General features: G+C 39.3%; 2 protein-coding genes and 1 long non-coding RNA gene across 4 annotated transcripts in view; 1 reads left to right on the top strand and 2 right to left on the bottom strand.

The window, feature by feature from the left end:
* Positions 1 to 173: 173 nt before the first annotated feature.
* On the bottom strand, positions 174 to 8,142 carry LOC306985294. The gene is made up of 4 exons (XR_013794784.1): positions 8,030 to 8,142; positions 4,850 to 5,056; positions 780 to 943; positions 174 to 476 (listed from the first exon to the last, which is right to left on the bottom strand). It is a non-coding gene; the product is annotated as an uncharacterized lncRNA (long non-coding RNA).
* On the top strand, positions 7,217 to 12,104 carry LOC306985293 (plasminogen). Its single transcript, XM_079587354.1, has 5 exons — positions 7,217 to 7,674; positions 7,765 to 7,981; positions 8,062 to 8,315; positions 8,422 to 8,561; positions 11,354 to 12,104. Exons 1-5 carry the CDS (start codon positions 7,581 to 7,583, stop codon positions 11,525 to 11,527), a joined length of 879 nt encoding a protein of 292 aa, XP_079443480.1. The 5' UTR covers positions 7,217 to 7,580; the 3' UTR covers positions 11,528 to 12,104.
* A 276-nt stretch (positions 12,105 to 12,380) lies between these two features.
* dip2ba (disco-interacting protein 2 homolog Ba) overlaps positions 12,381 to 19,011 on the bottom strand; it is a 48,199-nt gene continuing 41,568 nt past the window's right edge. The window contains exons 25-38 of one of the 2 annotated variants that reach the window (XM_079587347.1): positions 18,693 to 18,773; positions 18,482 to 18,605; positions 17,988 to 18,109; positions 17,599 to 17,710; positions 17,403 to 17,512; positions 17,158 to 17,288; positions 16,853 to 17,021; positions 15,865 to 16,035; positions 15,719 to 15,780; positions 15,579 to 15,636; positions 15,303 to 15,377; positions 14,976 to 15,150; positions 14,372 to 14,495; positions 12,381 to 14,182 (exon numbers count right to left, since the gene is read on the bottom strand). In XM_079587347.1, coding sequence (XP_079443473.1) covers positions 13,930 to 14,182; positions 14,372 to 14,495; positions 14,976 to 15,150; positions 15,303 to 15,377; positions 15,579 to 15,636; positions 15,719 to 15,780; positions 15,865 to 16,035; positions 16,853 to 17,021; positions 17,158 to 17,288; positions 17,403 to 17,512; positions 17,599 to 17,710; positions 17,988 to 18,109; positions 18,482 to 18,605; positions 18,693 to 18,773 — 1,767 coding nt within the window. In that variant the 3' untranslated portion in view covers positions 12,381 to 13,929. Of the gene's footprint in view, positions 14,183 to 14,371; positions 14,496 to 14,975; positions 15,151 to 15,302; positions 15,378 to 15,578; positions 15,637 to 15,718; positions 16,036 to 16,852; positions 17,022 to 17,157; positions 17,289 to 17,402; positions 17,513 to 17,598; positions 17,711 to 17,987; positions 18,110 to 18,481; positions 18,606 to 18,692; positions 18,774 to 19,011 lie in introns of both variants that reach the window. The other variant, XM_079587346.1, reaches the window with a different exon arrangement.

Below are 19,011 nucleotides of genomic sequence, written 5' to 3'. Positions count from 1 at the left end.
ATTTTTTGACTAATACACTGCATGTGATAACTGTTTTTGCATTTTTCTTTCGCTGATCTGAACTTATAAAATGCCTTCCAGAGTTTTCATTTACACTTCTGAAGTTTTTGTTTACACTGAGATTTCGTTCGACAATCTGGCACATATCTCTCGCGGAGATGGGGCCAGCAGCAGTGTGTTCTCATTGGCTACTCAGTTTTTGATTGACAGCTTCTTGACTTGGACCTGGAATTTCATTTTAGTGACATTAAGTCATGAGTTTTGTTTTTAAAATTGTATCTGTATTTATCTCCTACTACTACTTTGTTGACAGAAGCTTTTAGGAGGGCAAGAGATATATTCAGTCTATTCAGGTGTAATTGTACATTAAAGTACTGTATATAATACTGAAAATATTGTATAGTGTCCAATGTTTTCGGATAGTATTTGTTTATTCCTGATGATTCTTCTGCATTGTAGGCTCTGATTAGGTTGAGCTGTTACAATTAAAAGAGAATACTAGTATAAGTGTGTGATACATTCATCCGTCAAGAATGTCTCACTTCAACCAGGTAATCAGGGTTGGCAACCATGGCCATCACACTACTCATTGTTAGTATATGCATTTACATCATAACAATTAATGATAACTTAATTAAGAGGAATTTAAACAATATGAAAGTTACAATCGTGGCTTGCTGTCAGATACATACCTCTAAGGACACTTCAATTAGTGGATAATCGCTACGGCAGCTAGATAGGTTGAGAAAAATGTAACAACAAAGTGGAATGCCACTCACCTGCAAACATCAGGGTTGCTCCAGAAGGACTGCAGAGCTCACATCAAGCAGCCACGTTAACCTTGTAGAACCGTACGAAGGTAAATGAAAAAGACCCGGTAGCAGCTTTGCAGACATCCGCCATGGATGCTCCTCGTAAAGCGTCCCAAGACGAAGAGACGGCCCTAGTGGAGTGACAAGTAACACCCACTGGTAAGGGTTGATGAGATTTGTTATATGGGTCAGTGACAAACAAGGTTTGGGAAGCTTGTTTTAAAAGCATGCATCAGGTATGTTAAAATGTACGTAGTGTATTTATGTTGATTAATTAAAAATGACATGATTTTTATTTATTTATTTTTGTTACAAAAGTTAAGATTGTACCTGTACCTGAATGAACCTGAATGAACCTGAATATGTCAAATGGTGTAACTGCCAAAAAATTAGAAAATATTAAACATTTTATCCACCCAGATGGCATGCAAGCGTACTCATAGAAATACAGTCATACTCAGAATTAATGGCACCCCTGGGAAATATGATCAAAACTGGGTGTAAAAAATAAATCTGCATCGTTTATCCTTTTGACTTACATTCAAAAAATTATGAAAGTGGCTGTAAGAAAATAGCTAAAGAATTGAAAATCCCCATTTTGACCATCAGGGCAATAATTAAGAAGTTCCAATCAACTAAAGATGTTACGAATCTGCCAGGAAGATGACGTGTCTATATTGCCTTAATTATAAAAAAATTGCTTTTTGGCAGCAAACAAGCTAGATGGGTTTGGTGCACACAAGGATAAAAAGTACCCCATGTGTACAATTTAATATACCGTTGGATATTTAATGTTGTGAGCATATTTTTCTGCTGGAGGTCCTGGACTTCTTGTTCAGATGCATGGCATTGTGAATTCTATCAAATATCAACAGATAAAAAATTTCTAGACGCCTTCTGCTAGAAATCTTATAATGGGCCGTGGTTGGATCTTCCATCAGGACAACGATCCAAAACAAACATCAAAATCAACACAAAAAATTGTACAAAAAGTTTTTTTGCAGAAAAAGCATATGACTACTTTTTTTTCCACACAGTGCTATCAGGAATCGATAAGAGAATCGTTAAAGAATTGGATCGATAAGCAAAATCGTCAGTGGCATTGATATAGATAAAATCTTATCAATTCCCATCCCTAGGCGCCGGGCTATTAGAAGGATCACTGAAAGTGTCCCAAGTTCCTGAGTCACATGACCCATAGTCAACAGAGCCGTCTGTAAGAACTTAGATATATAAAAGCATCAACATTCGCTGAACGTGTTATTACAGGCAAGCAGCTGGCAGATAGTGTTCGCTGCTTGAGTTATATAGGCTACAGCCTTCAAGAAAGTGTCAATACGTCCAGATTGCACACTCGGGCAGCATACCTTGCCTCTTAGAGCCTCATCTGGGGATGCCCAATGCTGCCACCGGCTGTTCAATTTTAGGCCCTCGTCCTACCCCAGTGGAATCAGCCTCGGCCATTGAGGCAAGAGTGTGGGCTGTCTTTGACCTCCTTCTAGGCACATTGGGACTTGTAAGTGCACTGGAGAATTCGGTCACAAATTCCTTACAGGGTGGCATTGCAAACACATAACTATCAGCAGCTTGTCCGAAGGAAACATTGGTTTGAATGGGCTGGACAGGCGATTTGTCAAGACCCAAACGAATCACCGCCATCTGCAGAACACATAAAATATCATCTGGAGAAAATGGGCCTGTACCCGATGAATGTACAGACCCACCGCTCGAACCACCTGCAGCAGATCATGTGGGAGGGTGGGTTGCATGGCAGGTTCAACCAGTTCTTCGTCAATAAAATGTGAATTAGACGCACTTATGGAGAGAGCATCTAAATCTGTAGCATGTGGGGGTTAGAAATCACTCTCATCCACTGGTTCTCAGTGTTCTCAGTATGTGCGGCTGACACTGGGGAATGTAGAGACAGAAGAAGATGTCTTATCTCCGCCATTTCTTAAAAGAGAATAGCCACAGTCTTTGACAGCAAATGTTCTGAAGTAGCTGTCTGCGGTACAGATTTCTTCTTGTTCTTCAGAGCACCAGCAGCTGCTGATGTGCGACTCTTTTGAGCCTGCCACTGTTGTTGTGTGAGGCTAACAGACGAGTTAGTGTCTAACTCAGCAAGGCGAAGCTTTCTCTCTGACAACCGTAACATACTACAATGCAAACAGGGATCAGTCAAAGCCTCATTCAGATGCCTAAACAACATGATGGGCACCGATCATGTCTGTCATCGCCATCGGGAAGAAGTGTATTCGGACACAATTTGCAACTTGAAACGATCCACGGAGATGAGAGAGCTATGATCCATGACTCTGTCAATAACATGTCTTCGGTTAGCAACGTAGGCGCTCAAAGCTGTGATACAACACACTCAGAAAGATCGATAAAATCTTTGGATAGAACCCGTGAAAACTAACTCACACGTGAAAGTCAAATCTGCACTCGGATAGAACTGTGTGGCATACAATAAATTGCACACAGTGAATATGCGATTAAATCTAAGATATAATATAACAGATATAGGCTATATACAGTCGTGCTCAGAATTAATGGCACCCCTGGTAAATATGATCAAAACTGGGTGTAAAAAAAAAATCTGCATCGTTTATCTTTTTGATCTTTCATTCCAAAAATTGCCAAAAATGTGGGGGGTCACATTATGAAATAAATGTTTTTCTCCAAAACACATTGGCCACAATTATTGGTACCCCTAGAATTTTTTTTACGAGTAAAATATCTCTGAAGTATATTCCCATTAATATTTACCTTTTTTAGCACACCAGGGTGACTAGGAACATGAAATTGTCCAGCCATGACTTCTTGTTTCACAGGAGTTTAAATATGAGGAAACACAAAGGCCAAATTCCCTTAATCATCCATAACAATGAGTAAAACCAAAGAATATAGTTCTGATGCGCATCAAAAGATTGTTGAGCATCACAAAATAGAAAGTGGCTGTAAGAAAATAGCTAAATAATTGAAAATCCCCATTTTGACCATCAAGGCAATAATTAAGAAGTTCCAATCAACTAAAGATGTTACGAATCTGCCAGGAAGAGGACGTGTGTCTATATTGCCTTAATGGATGGTGAAGATGAAAGTTCGAGTGGCCAAAGACTCTTCAAGGATCAAAGATGGCGAATTGCAGAGATTAGTTGAGTCTTGGGGACAGAAAACCTATTAAAAAAAGTTCAAACAACTCCTACATCTCCACATGTTGTTTGGGAGGGTTTCAAGAAAAATCCTCCTCGCTCATCCAAAAACAAGCTCCAGCAAATTCAGTTGTCAGACACGGCTAGAACTTCAAACGGCACAGGGATCTGTGGTCAGATGAAACTAAAAAAGAGCTTTTTGGCAGCAAACACGCCAGATGGGTTTGGTGCACACAAGGATAAAAAGTACCCCATGTGTACAATTTAATATACCGTTGGGTCTTTAATGTTGTGAGCATATTTTTCTGCTGGAGGTCCTGGACATCTTGTTCAGATACATGGCATTGTGGATTCAAAAAAAAATCAAAACCTGACGCCTTCTGCTAGAAATCTTATAATGGGCCATGGTTGGATCTTCCATCAGGACAACAATCCAAACCAAACATCAAAATCAACACAAAAATTTGTTACGGACCACAAAATGAAGCTTCTGCCATGACCGTCCCAATTCCCTGACCTGAGGAGTGGAGTGAACTGAAGAGTAGAAGCGCCAACATGGATCTGGGAATCTCTTGTCAGTTGTTCTCTAAACTCATCAAGCATTATAGGAGAAAACTCAGAGCTGTTATCTTTTCAAAAGGAGATTGCAAAAAGTATTTAATAAAAGGGTGCCAATAATTGTGGCCAACGTGTTTTGGAGAAAAACATTTATTTCATAATGTGACCCCCAACTACCTCATTTTTTATTTATTTAATTATTTAATTCCATTAATTCTGAGCACGACTGTAGGTTCTACCTAAGCACAGTTGAAACCAGCCACCAGATTGTACCATGAAGCAGAGTATTGCTGACACAACAATCAAATATAATGGTATACTCACTTGTAGTGTAGTGATGAAAGGGAATCCTAGATATCTGTCCTGATGATAGTGTGTAGAGTGCACTGCACTGTCACAGCTTGGGGAGGGCCGAGGGCGAATCCTTGCAACTCAGGTAAACTGCACGGCCCGGGACAGCGCAATACGTCGACGACCATATCACCAGGACACTCCCGAAAAAGAGATTTTTAATCTCAGTGAGTTTTCTTCCTGGTAAAATAAAGGTTATAACAATAAACGAGAAAGCGAAAGAGGCTGGGCACCGAGCTGCTGTGGTTTATATCCTCGCATCTCGGTCTGCATCATAAAGTGACTTTGTTGTTATATTTTTCTCGACCTATCTAACGTTAGCTGGCGCAGCGATTATCCACCAGTGTTTTAGCATTAACGTTACCTCTGGCGGTCAGGAGGAATGAAACAGAACCGATTCATAACTTGTTTGTTTTAGAAACCGGACTATGGACTGCGTTTCCTAAAAGCATCGTGAGCCCTAATTGTTCATGTTTAATGAACTTAGTCCTTCTGGCTACGGATTGTTCGATTCCCCGCGACCCTCTGGCAGGAGAAGAGAAAGGGGGGAAAACGTGTTTGGGTGCACCCGCGTAGTACCCCAGAGTGCAGTCTGGACGATGGGGCGGGGCGACACTTTGGGGCGGGGTTACACGTGTCGCTCCGCCCACCCCCAATTTAATTGGCTTATTATACAGCAATCTTATTGGCCCAGATGATTCAAGCCTGAGCATGCGCATTCTTTATGTACTATTTTTGTGAATGATTTGTCCATATTAACGAAATATTAAATGCTAACTCTAATCGTATATTATCGGTTTACCATGGTCATTTTAGTTAGGATCTATTGGCTAATGTTTTATTGTTAAGACACAGAATAGACAAAGTTATTGTTTAAAAACGAACGCTTGATGACAGCACCTCAGCTGTTTTCATATTTCCATCAGGTCGGTCGGTGGATCATCTCAAACTCGGGATTTTACGCAAATTATGATAAATCGCTGTATTAAAGGAAATACATCGGACAAACCCGAACGCAAGCAGCTGATTTTAAATGTTATATTTAAAAAAAAATTTATTTAAAGCGCGACCGTTTTTCGTTGATTTTTTTAAACGAGATTTGTTCTCCAATGCTTGCATTTTTTGGCACAAAGTGCAAATAAAATGTTTAATGGCAAACTCATATTTCCTTGTTGTTTACCTGTTAAAAATAGGTTCAAATATTAACACTGGCAAAGGCTACAGCTGCAGCCTAACTATTAAAAAAATCACCGCTGTAAATCTGGGCATTGCCTATAGCCTAACAGCCTACTTCAAATAGTTACTTATTTATACTTAAATTGAGCATATAAAAAATAATATTTGCTATAGAGCGACATATTAATATCTGTTTTAGTATTTTTTTTCCACTTTTAAGCACTGCAGGTTTTTAAATTCCCATTGTACGCAAAAAAAAAAAAAAAAAAAAAAAAAAAAACAATGTCCAGGGCTTGTATTATTTGGTAGCCTATTATTGTCTTATTTGTCACTTTCGGAACTGTGTCTTACTGAAATACAGTGAATTATCATTATGTAGTGTAAAACCCCGAGTTTATTTTATTCACCAATCCTAATGGAAAAATGAAGCATAAATGAATGATGTAAAATGACGCAGCCCTGCATGACATTCGGAAAACATTACTATCAGCTTAATAGGCTATCTCTCCTTGCAATGCTAGTAATTTAATGCAGTCATGATCATTGCTCACTTAAAGTGCCATTGACTTATCTGCTGGGTAAATTAATAAATATAATTTAGCTAAATCTAAAACATCGTATGATTTATATCAGCAACATATTTCTTTATATCGCCCAGCTCTAAAACGACTCAATATAAAGCTTATATAGGCCTATATTACTTTTTGAAAAACTGCTATAAAACGATGTGAATTGAGCGCTATACAAAATGTTTTGACTTGACTTGACTTCACTTGATAATGATATAGCCTAGACCTAGGCTATCGTGGCCACGAATGAAGAATTCGTTCCCCAGATTTAGCAGGGCTATATTACACGGCGGTTTGCCTTGAAAGGATTGTTTGTTGTACAGTAACTTCATTTAACTTATTAAGTCGTATTAACTGTAACTCGTAGCCTACTAAGTTAATAAAAACATTATTTAATTTATCGTTACTGAAATCGCCATGCGTAGTAGCCTACGGCCAAACTGCGTAGAAGATCATTCATAAACTCGTACATAAAGGAATGCGCATGCTCATGCCTACTCCAATAAGATTGCTGTATTATAAACCAATGAAATTATTGGTGGGCGGAGCGACACGTGTAGCCCCGCCCCAAAGTGTCGCCCCGCCCCATCGTCCAGACTGCACTCTGGGGTTACTCGCACCCGCCGGGAAAGGGTGAAGCTGATTGGTTAATTCTTGTCACATTCTGCATTCTGAAAAGTTCAGAATTTTTCATCTCGCTGCGTCTGGAAAAAACGAGGGCGTCGCTTCTATTATGAGCGCGCTTTTTACCGCGCGCCTACGTTTGAAATGAGCGCGCAAAAGAATATGTGAACGGCCCACAATGCTTCACAGAACAGTGACTTACGTCATAGAATTCAAATATATTTGACCGTTTTCCAAACAGACGTATTATTTGTCGTGTTGAACGCTTAGCAGCCAGTCAAGCAAGCAAATCTTTCGGTCATAACTAACGTTAACGTTAACTAAATCCCACCGTAATGAGCAATGGGATGAAATTTCTGCTTTTTATGGGCGCTTTGGGGTGGGGGGTAATATTTTATTTTGCTGGAATCTCTCATTCGCCCGCTACATGTGAGTTATATAAATACTAAGTTACTTTCTTACAAACTTTATTGTTTGTTATTGTTTTTTTTGTGTGGTTTTTTTTTACCAATCTTTTAGATCGAAATTGCGGTGAAAGGCCTGAGAGAGTAAACAAACATCGGAAACCCCGGATGATCGGAGGTGAGAACGTCGACGTGAATGTTTGGCCATGGCAGGTGTCTGTGCTTTACCAGCCCAATTCATCTGCCCCGTTCAGTCAAGTTTGCGGTGGAGCTATTATCGACGATTACTGGATAATGACAGCAGCTTCATGTGCAGATGTGCAGAATCAAAGGTAATTATGTCCACTTTAACCGTAAACAGCAAGATGCGCTCTACTTACTCACGCACATGTTGTTGCACTTTCTCCTATAGCAAACTTTTGATCCGAGCAGGAAGCAGTAGATTGGATGTTGATGATGAGTTCACACAGAAGTCACAAGTCGCCAGAATTATCAAACACGAACTATTCAATCCCGTCACTTTGCGGTACAGTATTGCACTTTTTGAAATGAAGACCCCCTTTGTTATTAATGAGTTTGTCTATCCCATCTGTGTGCCTGATAACGCTGCTGCTGATCATACATTTGATTCCTGTCACATCACGGGATACAACGATCAACCTGGTGGTGAGTTGACACTGCAGATGTTTAAAATAGTGGCTGACTATAGATGTTGCAATTTTAGTTGTTCTCGTTTTATGTGAATTTGACACACATATATTATATTTATCAGGTGATGTTGGTGTACTGCAAGAAGCAAATGTGTTTATAATGTCACGGTCATTGTGCAATAAGCCAGCTTACTGGAACTATACTGTGTCAGCGGACATGCTTTGTGTTGGCGAATTTGGTGGAGGTGTTGACGGATGTGAGGTATGTTTAAGTACTTTTTTTCTCTCTCAGTAGGCCTAATTTAACTGTGTAAAAGGTGAATAGTTAAATTAATTTAACAGCTTCTCCTTGAAGTTGCAATTTATCTGTAAAACATTGGTTATCGCTGATAGAGGGATTTTTTTAATAGTAGTGTAGTAATAGTAGTGTTTTATAATTAAATAAATAAAGAGTAAATTAGTCAGAATACACGCACACACACACACACACGACTTGTTTAAATACATTTATGTTGTTAATAAATTTGATAGTGTGAAAGGGGACCTATTATGCAAAATTCATTTTTACATGGTGTTTGAACAAATATGTGTTGGCAGTGCGTGTACACAACCACCCAATAATGATAAAAATCCACCCACTCCTTTTTTAATCCCCATAAATCAAAAGCAGTGTCTCAGAACAAGCCGTTTGCAGATTCTGAACAAAGTGACGTCACTTCTACATTTTACTCTTAAGCGTAGCTGCACTTTTTCTTGTGTACCGCTACTTCTCGCATGTAGCCGGTACTCTACCACTTACAGAAAAAGTGTTACGGCCATTTCACACCGCAAGCGTGAGCAACGCGTATTTCTTTCGACTTGCATTAATCAATTGTCAAAAATTGCATTCACACCGGGAGGAGCAGCGCGTGAGCAGAAGTGAAGCGGGGGTTTCGGCGCCGAGTCTATTTTTGCTGCGCTGCTCACGTTCAGTTAAAGTGAAAGAACACTTTTGATGGACAAAATAAATATGATTTCACACAAACAGTGCCCAAAATGCACAGAATTTGCATGTCTAGTGGGTTTTAACAAGAACTGGAGTAGGCTACGTCAGAAAAGAAAATGAAGTCTCAAAAATTATTTTTCAAATTTTTATTATTCAGTTTGGGTGAAAGTAGTGTTTTATAATTAAATAAATAAAGAGTAAATTAGTCAGAATACACGCACACACATACACACACGACTTGTTTAAATACATTTATGTTGTTAATAAATTGTTGTTGTACCAGCAATATCTCCAAGTTTTGTTCTTCACAGTAGAAGTCTCAAATGTCATGATTTGCCAATGACAGTTTTTTATTTCCCCACTTCAAGCTCTGGTTGTTGGATGTAAGACTGAACATAACAGTCTCCATGTACTCCCAACATCAGAGCCGCGGATTAGTTTTATTTTGTGGGAATGCGCCACCATGTACCTACATTTGTTTATGTCTGCGCAAATCATTTTACACTGCTTTGTGAACGAGGGTCAATACAAAACACCGGTTTTATGAAATAGTTGTTACTCATGGACGGATCAGTACCAACTGTTCGTGATCCAGCTTACAGTGTCCGGATCGACACTGGTTACAGCAGTAATGAAAGGGAGAGTGCGCACTTTTTTACAGTTCATCCGAGTTATTTTACGGATATAAAGTTTACCAGTTTATTATTAAGCACCCCCTGGAAAAGTATACAGTCCGTATATATTTGTTTACTGTTAGTTGTAACAAGTGTTTCTGTGTAGTTCGCTGTGTATGTTGATGATGATGATAATAAAAGGGAGAGAGAGAGTTTATGGATAATACATTATTATCCACTTTCTTTCACAGTACTACTTGTACTGTGTTTTATTCAGCTCCTACAGTGATTTTCTGGAGTGAAACAGACCCTTCATTTTTTGTGTGAACGTGAAGTACAATAAACATCATTAAACTCATCAGTAAAGTTGGGCCGGGTCCTCTACAGCAGCCTTGTACTAGATAAAAGTAAAATGACAACCGTTATAACCGTAACGAAAGAGGTTTAAAACCTCTCTCTTCTTGGAAGAGGACTCCAGATCATTTGCATTTAAAGGTACACACACAAAACAGCATGTTTTTGCTCACCCCCAAAAAGTGGCAATTTTAACATGCTATTGATCTGTGGGGTACTTTGAGCTTAAACTTCACATGCACACTCTGGGGACATCAGAGAATTATTTTACATATTGTAAAAAGGGGCATAATAGATCCCCTTTAAAGTAATCATCTAAACCAGACTGTACTTTGCTGTTTGGGGATCATACAACATCAAACTACATTTACAGTATCAAACTGATGTGCCAAAGGTGAATATATGCAGCCTAAGTGTTTCAGGTTTCTTCTCATAAAAGCGCATGTTATCACTTTGAGAAAACCAATAAAAAAAAGAGAGAAAACTAAAATATTTACAGACGACTGTACTTTACCAAATTGTTAGGGGTGTGATGAAACACTTAGCTCATGAAACAAGACAACACACAATATTGGGTTCACGAGAATGAGACTAGACGATATTTTAACACTACTTAAGATATCTTCGATGACTAAATATATGAAATGCATAAACCTTTTATTCAATTGAAAGTAATAAAAACTACAACAGCCATATCCATTATGTCATAAATTCGAATGAATTTCATGTCATTGGATATGTTAAATGAAGGCTAAGTTGTCATTTACAGCTCAAAATGTTGTAAGTCCAAAAGTATTAATCTTAACGTCTTTTTATATTTTATTAACCTATTAGACTAATTTTATGTTGTCAGTGGCCTACAAATGGTTCTATGCCCTGAGTTAGGTCAAATGCAAATTTGGAACTGCACTTAAGGGGGCGCCCCCTAGGGCTTGGGGGCTAATAATGTTGTATGAACCATGTTAAATATGGTGTGAAAAATCTACAGAGGTTTAGAAATTGATTATGGAATTTTGAAATGAAAAATGCATTGGAACCCTGAATTTTGGAGTGCGTTAAGCTACTTATTGTGACCTTTTATGTTTATATTAAAACATGCAGACAAATCTGGGTGGACCGCTGAACTGCTATATCAAAATGGAGCAGCACTACTATTTGATTGGAATTCGAGTGAGGGCCACTTCCTGTGGAGAACCTAACCGACCAAACGTTTATTTGAAAGTCTACACCCTCTATTATTGGATTGAGCGTGAAACGAATATAACCTTCCGTTGAAATCAAGCTGGATTTCTCACTATTCTGTGTGTTTAGTCATGTTACTGAGTTAGGTAGTGCATTTATGTTAATATAGTTTCAAATTCTGATTGTCATACATTATATGTTAATTTCCTCTTATACAGTTATAAATGTATTTCATTTCAAGTTCTGAATTTCACCTATTGATATTTATCCTGTGCGCATATAATATATATTATTTTGTATATAAGATTACTCAAACTTGTGTACATGTGTCATGATTGTATTGACTTTAGAACTACAGTGATGATTTAGAATCAGAGGATATTTGTGACCTCTGGTGGACAAATCTGAATTTAGCCTGTAACTTGCAGTATATTTTATTTGATGATTCTTGATAAACTGTAATGGATTGTTTTTTCATTGTCATAAATAATAGTGGATTATTTCTAAAAGAATGTGTGGATTATTTGAGGCCATTCATATATTTCTGTCCTGTAAGCTTGTTTTGAATGACAAGCATAATGTTAATCAAATAAAGATATAAATGCAGGACATTACAAAACCTAAAAACAGCTCAAATTAATTGAAATAAATTTGTATTGATGTGCCGTACAGTTTTGCTGTTAAGTATAAATGGATTAGTTTGCCTTTTCCTCACAGAATTAGTTGCTTTTTAAAGGTGGAAGAGCACTAAATCTTTTAACCCCGTCTACACCAGACACGCGTTACGAAGCAGACAGAACTACACCGGATGTGGTGCAACATGACAAATTTCCCCGGTCTATTTCTGACGTACTTTAAAGCGCTCGCTCTACGCTCACGGTCTCGTCCAGTGTGAGGCTCATTCAACAGTTCCTTATTTGCACAATGCTCACCTGAAATGACTGTAGTAAAGACAGTAAAAGATTCATTGATGACAATAAATTTAATTAACATAAAACTTTATAAATTTTGCACCAACACAATATTTTGACAATTAAGAAATGAGAATTAAAAATACAAAAAAAAATGTTATGAGAATGTGTGCATTGTTAAAGAAAAGAGCTGCACAGAATTTCACATGTAAACAATCTGCAGGAAGAAATTATATTTTGATATCTAAGGCCATTTTGAAATAGACATGTTAGGTGCTAATAAATTGTACTGTAATTTTATTAGGATAGAAAAGATCTCTCTTTGCTCACATTCTCTTTTTTTCCCCATATGTTGGAAAGCCTTGGTTAAAACACTCTTACTTTCTACCACACTCTCTCTCGCACACATTCAACATTGAAGGGTTGTTCACACTGATAGAGATTTGCAGCAACATCATGGTCCAGCACTCGGCAACCTCAGTGTGAACAGGGCTTACGAGAAACAGAATGACAAAACAGATATTAAACATGAAAATGATCTATTTTGTGACGGTTGTATTGTTTTTGCATCGTGTTCTTGAGCAAATTATGCTGAAAATTGCCATCAAGTATGAAATATCAGTCAAGTTTTTGTAGGACCGGATAATAAGGTCCATTTGTTTATACAGTAACACCAGTGAGACACTACAATATATAGACTACACACAAACACCTTCCATCTATTCATCTTTCCAGTCCTTTTACACACAACAATCAAAATGAAGACAGAAACATACATTTAGGCAAGGAACTGTCTTCATCTTGAAACGTTTCTCTCACCTTCAATATACACGTTTAATGCATATAGATGTCAAGTTACAAATGTATTGTGTTAAAATTGCTGTGCTTTCAGTGAGGACAATTCCACAAATTCCTCCTCACCACAGTTCACTATTGATGTGCATTAAAGTTGGCAATGTCAGTCAAATAAAAAACTTGATGCAACAATAAAATGTGGTGCATTTATTTTAAAACCATTAAAATGACTAGCAGTTTCGAATAAAAGATATGTTTGTTTTGCTGGTGATACTGTTGATCCATAAAACTAAGTTAGCACTTCCAGAATGAAAACTGAAGGACTCTCCTCTGAGCACTAGCTCAGTAGAGGAGATAAAGTGCGCAGAAAAGCTTCATGTAAGTCCCTCAGGTCTCACTGCAAGAGCACAAGCGCTGCTCTATGGAAGAGGCATATCGGAAGTGGCACCAAAAGTTAGACATCAAAGTCAATGCAACTTGTGAAAATGTGGTTTCACCTGTTTTAAAGGGCAGAAATATGTTCTAAAAGAAGAGCACCACCCTCCCGGATGTCCAGGGAGGGTTGGATGGCTTAAGCCGGGTGACCGCCATTGGTCGAACAGGCCACAATCACATTAAAGAGAACATTAAAATATGTACAAGGCTCAGCGCAGAGGCAGAAAGAGGCCTAGCCAGCTTCTTCCTCCGTGCCCAGTTGCGTGCTAATGGCACAGAGGTACAGCTGTGTTGTTGTGAGTGGATCTTTGGGTGCCACACGTTGAGCTTTAAGCACTTTAGTCCACTTTAGGCTCACATGTTGTACGCCACATAGATGGGATCCAGCTGGTCGGCCAGGAAGGAGTCGCGCAGGTGCATGCGTTGCTTCTCGCCCCGCGAGTTGATCGGGATGACGCCGGGGTCCACGATGACCACTACACCAACGATGAGATGATGCTCTTTCAGCACAACATTAGTGACCAGGGGAACCAGGTCGAGAGCTTCCTGCTCAGACCCACTGAGCTCCACCACGACCACCAGAAGATTGGTCCACGTAAAGACGGCACTGTACGATGAAGCATACGGTCCAATCAGAGACAGGAACTATCATTTATAGTAACTACAATCAAACTCATTTAGTGCAGTAATTAGAGACTGATACATGCAGACAGGAAGCGAGACTGATACATGCAGACAGGAAGCGAGACTGATACATGCAGACAGGAAGTGTAAATGATCTTCCTGAGGTTCTCACCTCTCAGCGATGCTGCGGTGTGCCCGAGACACAGAAGTCTCAATGTCAATGGGATGATAACGCAAACCTCGCAACTCCAGCGTTTCATCAAGTGAACCCACCACAAACAGAGCATCGTGGCGATCTGGTGGATGATAAACCACGAGAAAAAGGTGTGAGACAGTGGACCAGCACTATATCGTACCATTTCTGAGAATGCAGGTATATTTTTATGCCTTGCCATTTTAAAAAGTTTTTTTTGTGACATTTGGTTATGAATTTAGTTCCTTCTAAAATTGCATTTATTTGTTAAAAAATACAGTAATATTGTAAAATATTACAATTTAAAATAACTGTTCTATTTTAATATATTCTAAAATGTAATTTATTTCAGTGATTAGAAGCTGCATTTTCAGCATCATTACTCCAGTCTTCAGTGTCACATGGTCCTTCAGAATTCATTCTAATATGCTGATTTTCAGCTCAAGAAACATTTCTTATTATCAATGTTGAAAACAGTTTTTTTACTGTCAATTTTGACACTTTTTAATGCATCCTTGCTGAGTAAAAGTATTAATTTCTTTAAAATTTCTGACACCAAACTTATAAATTGCTAGTTACGGACCTCCACTGGCATCCAGTAGCTCTGTCCTCCTGACAAATCCCAGATATCCGGTTCTGGCCCAAAGCGTTTCGGTCTCTCCAAAGCTCAGCCGTGTGTTGAAATGGTCGGCCTGCAGGCTCTCCTCACCATAGATGGTATAGTAACCACTGGCATTGTGAGGACTGTTCACCCAGATCTAGAAAAAAAGGCAAGAAAGTGATGAAGATGACAGCTGTCACACAGAGCATGATAAGAATGTGGAGAAATGTCCCACAGTACATAGAGAAATGTACATCACTGAAACAAGCTGTATTTGTGCGTTTACTCCAATTAAATGTGTTTGGTCACCTCGCCTAGATGAGAGTCTCCTAACGGTCCTCTTGTCTCTGGGTTCACAATGATTACTCTCACTCCAGGAAGCATCTGAGGTAAGGCAAAGAAAACAATACGGGATGACTGATAAGTCTAAATTAAACTAAAAATAAGCAGTTGGTAGTAATTGATTATATAATCATTTTCCAAAAAGGAAGTACTTGTAATTGGATTATATTACATATTAAAATACTCGTGCTCAGACTACAGTTACTTTAAGTTACTACAGAACTAGAACTAGGATGGCCTTACAGTCCCAGACTCCATCAGCGGCAGACTCTGAGGAGCTCCTCTCTCCACCAGTCTCACTCTATGACAGAGAAAAGAGGACAACGTCACAATGCAAGCATGTACAGACTGTCTTCATGTCATCACTGCCATCTCACACATACCGGTCATGACGGAGGGACTTCATGTCTACGTAAACGGTGGTCGGGTCTGGACCAGCAGTGCCCTGATGGAAGGAGACAGAAATCGCAAAATAAGGCTTTGCTTTTGTGTCAGGACACAGTTGATGCAATATATTTATTGGCCCAACCTGTAGACAGATTGCCAAGTTGACTCTGGCGCCGAAAGTGGTGCTCACTGCGCGTGGAGACAGGCCCAGGTCTTTGAAGAGCTTGGAGAATGACTGCGTGAGTGCCAAACGAGGCCTCTCTTCGGCTATGACGACACAGCTCCTTACACACGATAGGTTCACGCCGCGAGCCTGCACATACATCTCTCATCAGCTTTTATAGACACGTCCACTCTTTAATTACCTTTACCATCCCTTTCTGTCTGTTGTCCTCAGTAATACAGGATTATTAACCCAAAAATTTTAATTCTGTCATCATTTACTCAACCTTGTGTCATTCCGAACCCCTATGATTTATTTTTATTTTTTTTCCAACTTGCTGATTGTTCTATTCCAGTAAATGGAGATTAGAGCTTTCAAGCTTCAAAAATTATGCAAAAGCACCATAAATATATTATAAAAGTGGCACATATGGCTTGTGTGTAATGTCAATTCTTCTAAAGCCATATGAATGATGGGTTTGAATTAAGAACTGGATCATTCATTTTTGTAAGTGAATCATTCAGGCTGGTTTTGTGAGCTAGGTCAATCTTGTCGAACTTATTATCGGTATCAGAAAGACTTGGAATATTTTTTCATAATTTTGGAGCTGAAAAGAATGGGTATATTCTTAAAAATACTCCTTTTGTTTTCCACTGTAGTCATACAGGTTCAGAATGACACGAGCATGTGACACATACAGTTTCACAATACTGCGTTTTTTACTGTTACGCCTGAGTAACGCAAAATTGCCAGAGGGCGAGAGACAACGGAAACAACGGAGGGAGGGAAACACACACATGCACTGAAATACAGCCTCAGGTCGTAACATTACTGCATTTATTTGATCAAAAATACATTCTTGGTAAGCATTAGACTTTATTTTGAAATTAAATGAAAAAAAAAAATGAAAAAAAACTACCAACCCTAAACTTTTGAACGGTAGTGAATCTGTATCCTGCTGACTCACCTTTAGAGCTTCAGTCTGTGTGCCAAGGCCCTTGGTGCAGAGCTCCATAACCGAGTATGAACAGAAGGTGTCTCTGATCTTATACTGACTGAGCGTGCTCAGCCACAGGGGCAGAGACGTCTCCAGCTCCGAGGGAGGGATCAGGATTGACTGGTGACCTGAATAAACACTACACACACAGATACAAATTACAATGGGTATTCTATAAGTCCTAACCAGGTGCAGACACCGCTTAACCTCAGATTAACATGGAATAGATGTGATTTATTGTGTCTGGTTAAGTCAAAATCAGTCTTGTGTACTACCTTGACAGACACCACAGCACGAAGCCCAGGCCACAGTAGGGGTCCATGCAAATGGCAATTTGTCTGGAGGAGTACAGCTCACATTGCAGTTTGATGGATCGACATAAAGCATTGACCGCTGAGTGAGATATCTGAAAGAAACAAACAAGCTGTTTAGGACCTGACCAGACAAAATTAAGAGAAAGATACTAAACAATTGTTCTTGCCAAAAAAAGAAAAAAAAGAGGAAAGGAGACAAGTCTTGCCTTAACTCCGGTCAGCATGCCTGTGGTGGACACACTGAAGTCCAGGTAGGCCAACATTTCTGCAGTGGGCGGTTTATAGATGGTTGAAGGCTTTTTTCTGGGAAGATCATCTGAACACACAAGAGCAGTCAAGTCAGGGATACCCATCTTTCATCAATGAACATAAAAGCCATTGGAATATTTGTAATTTCTGTACCCGTGTCTATGATATTCGGCCACGTCTTCACATTCACACTGGCTGCCGCTTCTTTAGACCGCAAAGTCTTCATCAGGGTCTGAGTCGTGAGGATGCATGCTGCTTTGCTCACCTGATACAGACAACATTTCAGATTTATATGCTATGCTCTATAATAGATGTGGCCAAAGTCAGTCCTGGAGAGCCAAAGTCCTGCAGAGGTCAACCCTAATCAAACACACCTGAACAAGCTAATCAAGGTCTTAAGGGTTACTTGAAAAGCTACAGGAAGGTTTTTTATCAGAGTTGGAGCAAAACTCAACAGGACTGTGGCACTACATGACCGATGCTGACCACCCCTGGTCTATAAAATCATAAATGGATGGCATGTGCAAAATAAACAGACTCACATCAATGATCATTCGGACTGTAGGGAGAGTGGCACCAAGATTCTGTGGGTGAGGAGGCCTGACGGTGACCGGAACACAGCCGGCATACAGACATCCATAAAAGGAGGCTATAAGATCTATGCCTGCAGGAAAGAAGAAAACATCTTTCTTGATAATATGTCAAGTGGTATTTCATGCTGTTATTTCTGGGTCTTTAAAGAGACGATCACCTGAATTTTTCTTTTCATTAGGAATCTACTTGATCTAGAATTTTGTGTGAGGGCTAAAGATTTCCCTAGCAAGATTTCATTCAAGTTGGTCATGCGGATTCACTGTGTTTACCAACAAAAAACTGCTTGGTTTGAAAGTCACTACAGTGTGACCAGTGCTTTATACAATGCAACACTACAGCCAATAGACAATGTAGGTTTTTTTTGCCTGCAAAATTTCACAGACATTTCCTAATGTGACAGCACTTTAACATGCTCTTTGAAAGCTGGGATGGATGTCATTACCGGGAGGATAAAGCAGTACTACGTTGTCTCCAGTGTTAATTCCTCCTCGTTCCAGCAAAGCTGCAGTGATCTTCTCTGCTTTTTTGTGCAGTTGAGAAGATGTGGCTGTGCTCACTGCTACACCCTGCAGGCCAGAGCAAAAAAATAAGTCAGAACGGGCTGATGGTTTGACTACATAATCAGTTTGATGGGGGTTGTATATGCGATTCACCTTTGCATTCAGCAGCATATAGAGAACATGATCAGGATCAGTCTGTGCTCTCCACTGCAGGGCTTCAGACAGGAACTGATGCTACAGGACAGAAGGGGACAGGTCAATGTATCCATACAAACCACAATAAGATCAAGAGTAATCTTAGTCTTTAACATAACAGGAAGACACAAATCAACTCATAGCACTATTTCAGCAAACAGCAATATTAAGCCAGCAAATAAAACAGATTTAAGGTTTATAATATCAGGGGTAGGTGATAGTTCACATAGTTTGTCTGTCTTTAAACACACATAGCAGAACTCATGCAGGCAGCGGC

The sequence above is a fragment of the Phoxinus phoxinus genome (assembly GCF_949152265.1).
Source record: "Phoxinus phoxinus genome assembly, chromosome: 18".
NCBI lineage: Eukaryota > Metazoa > Chordata > Actinopteri > Cypriniformes > Leuciscidae > Phoxinus > Phoxinus phoxinus.
This window is presented reverse-complemented; position numbering and strand designations above follow the sequence as displayed.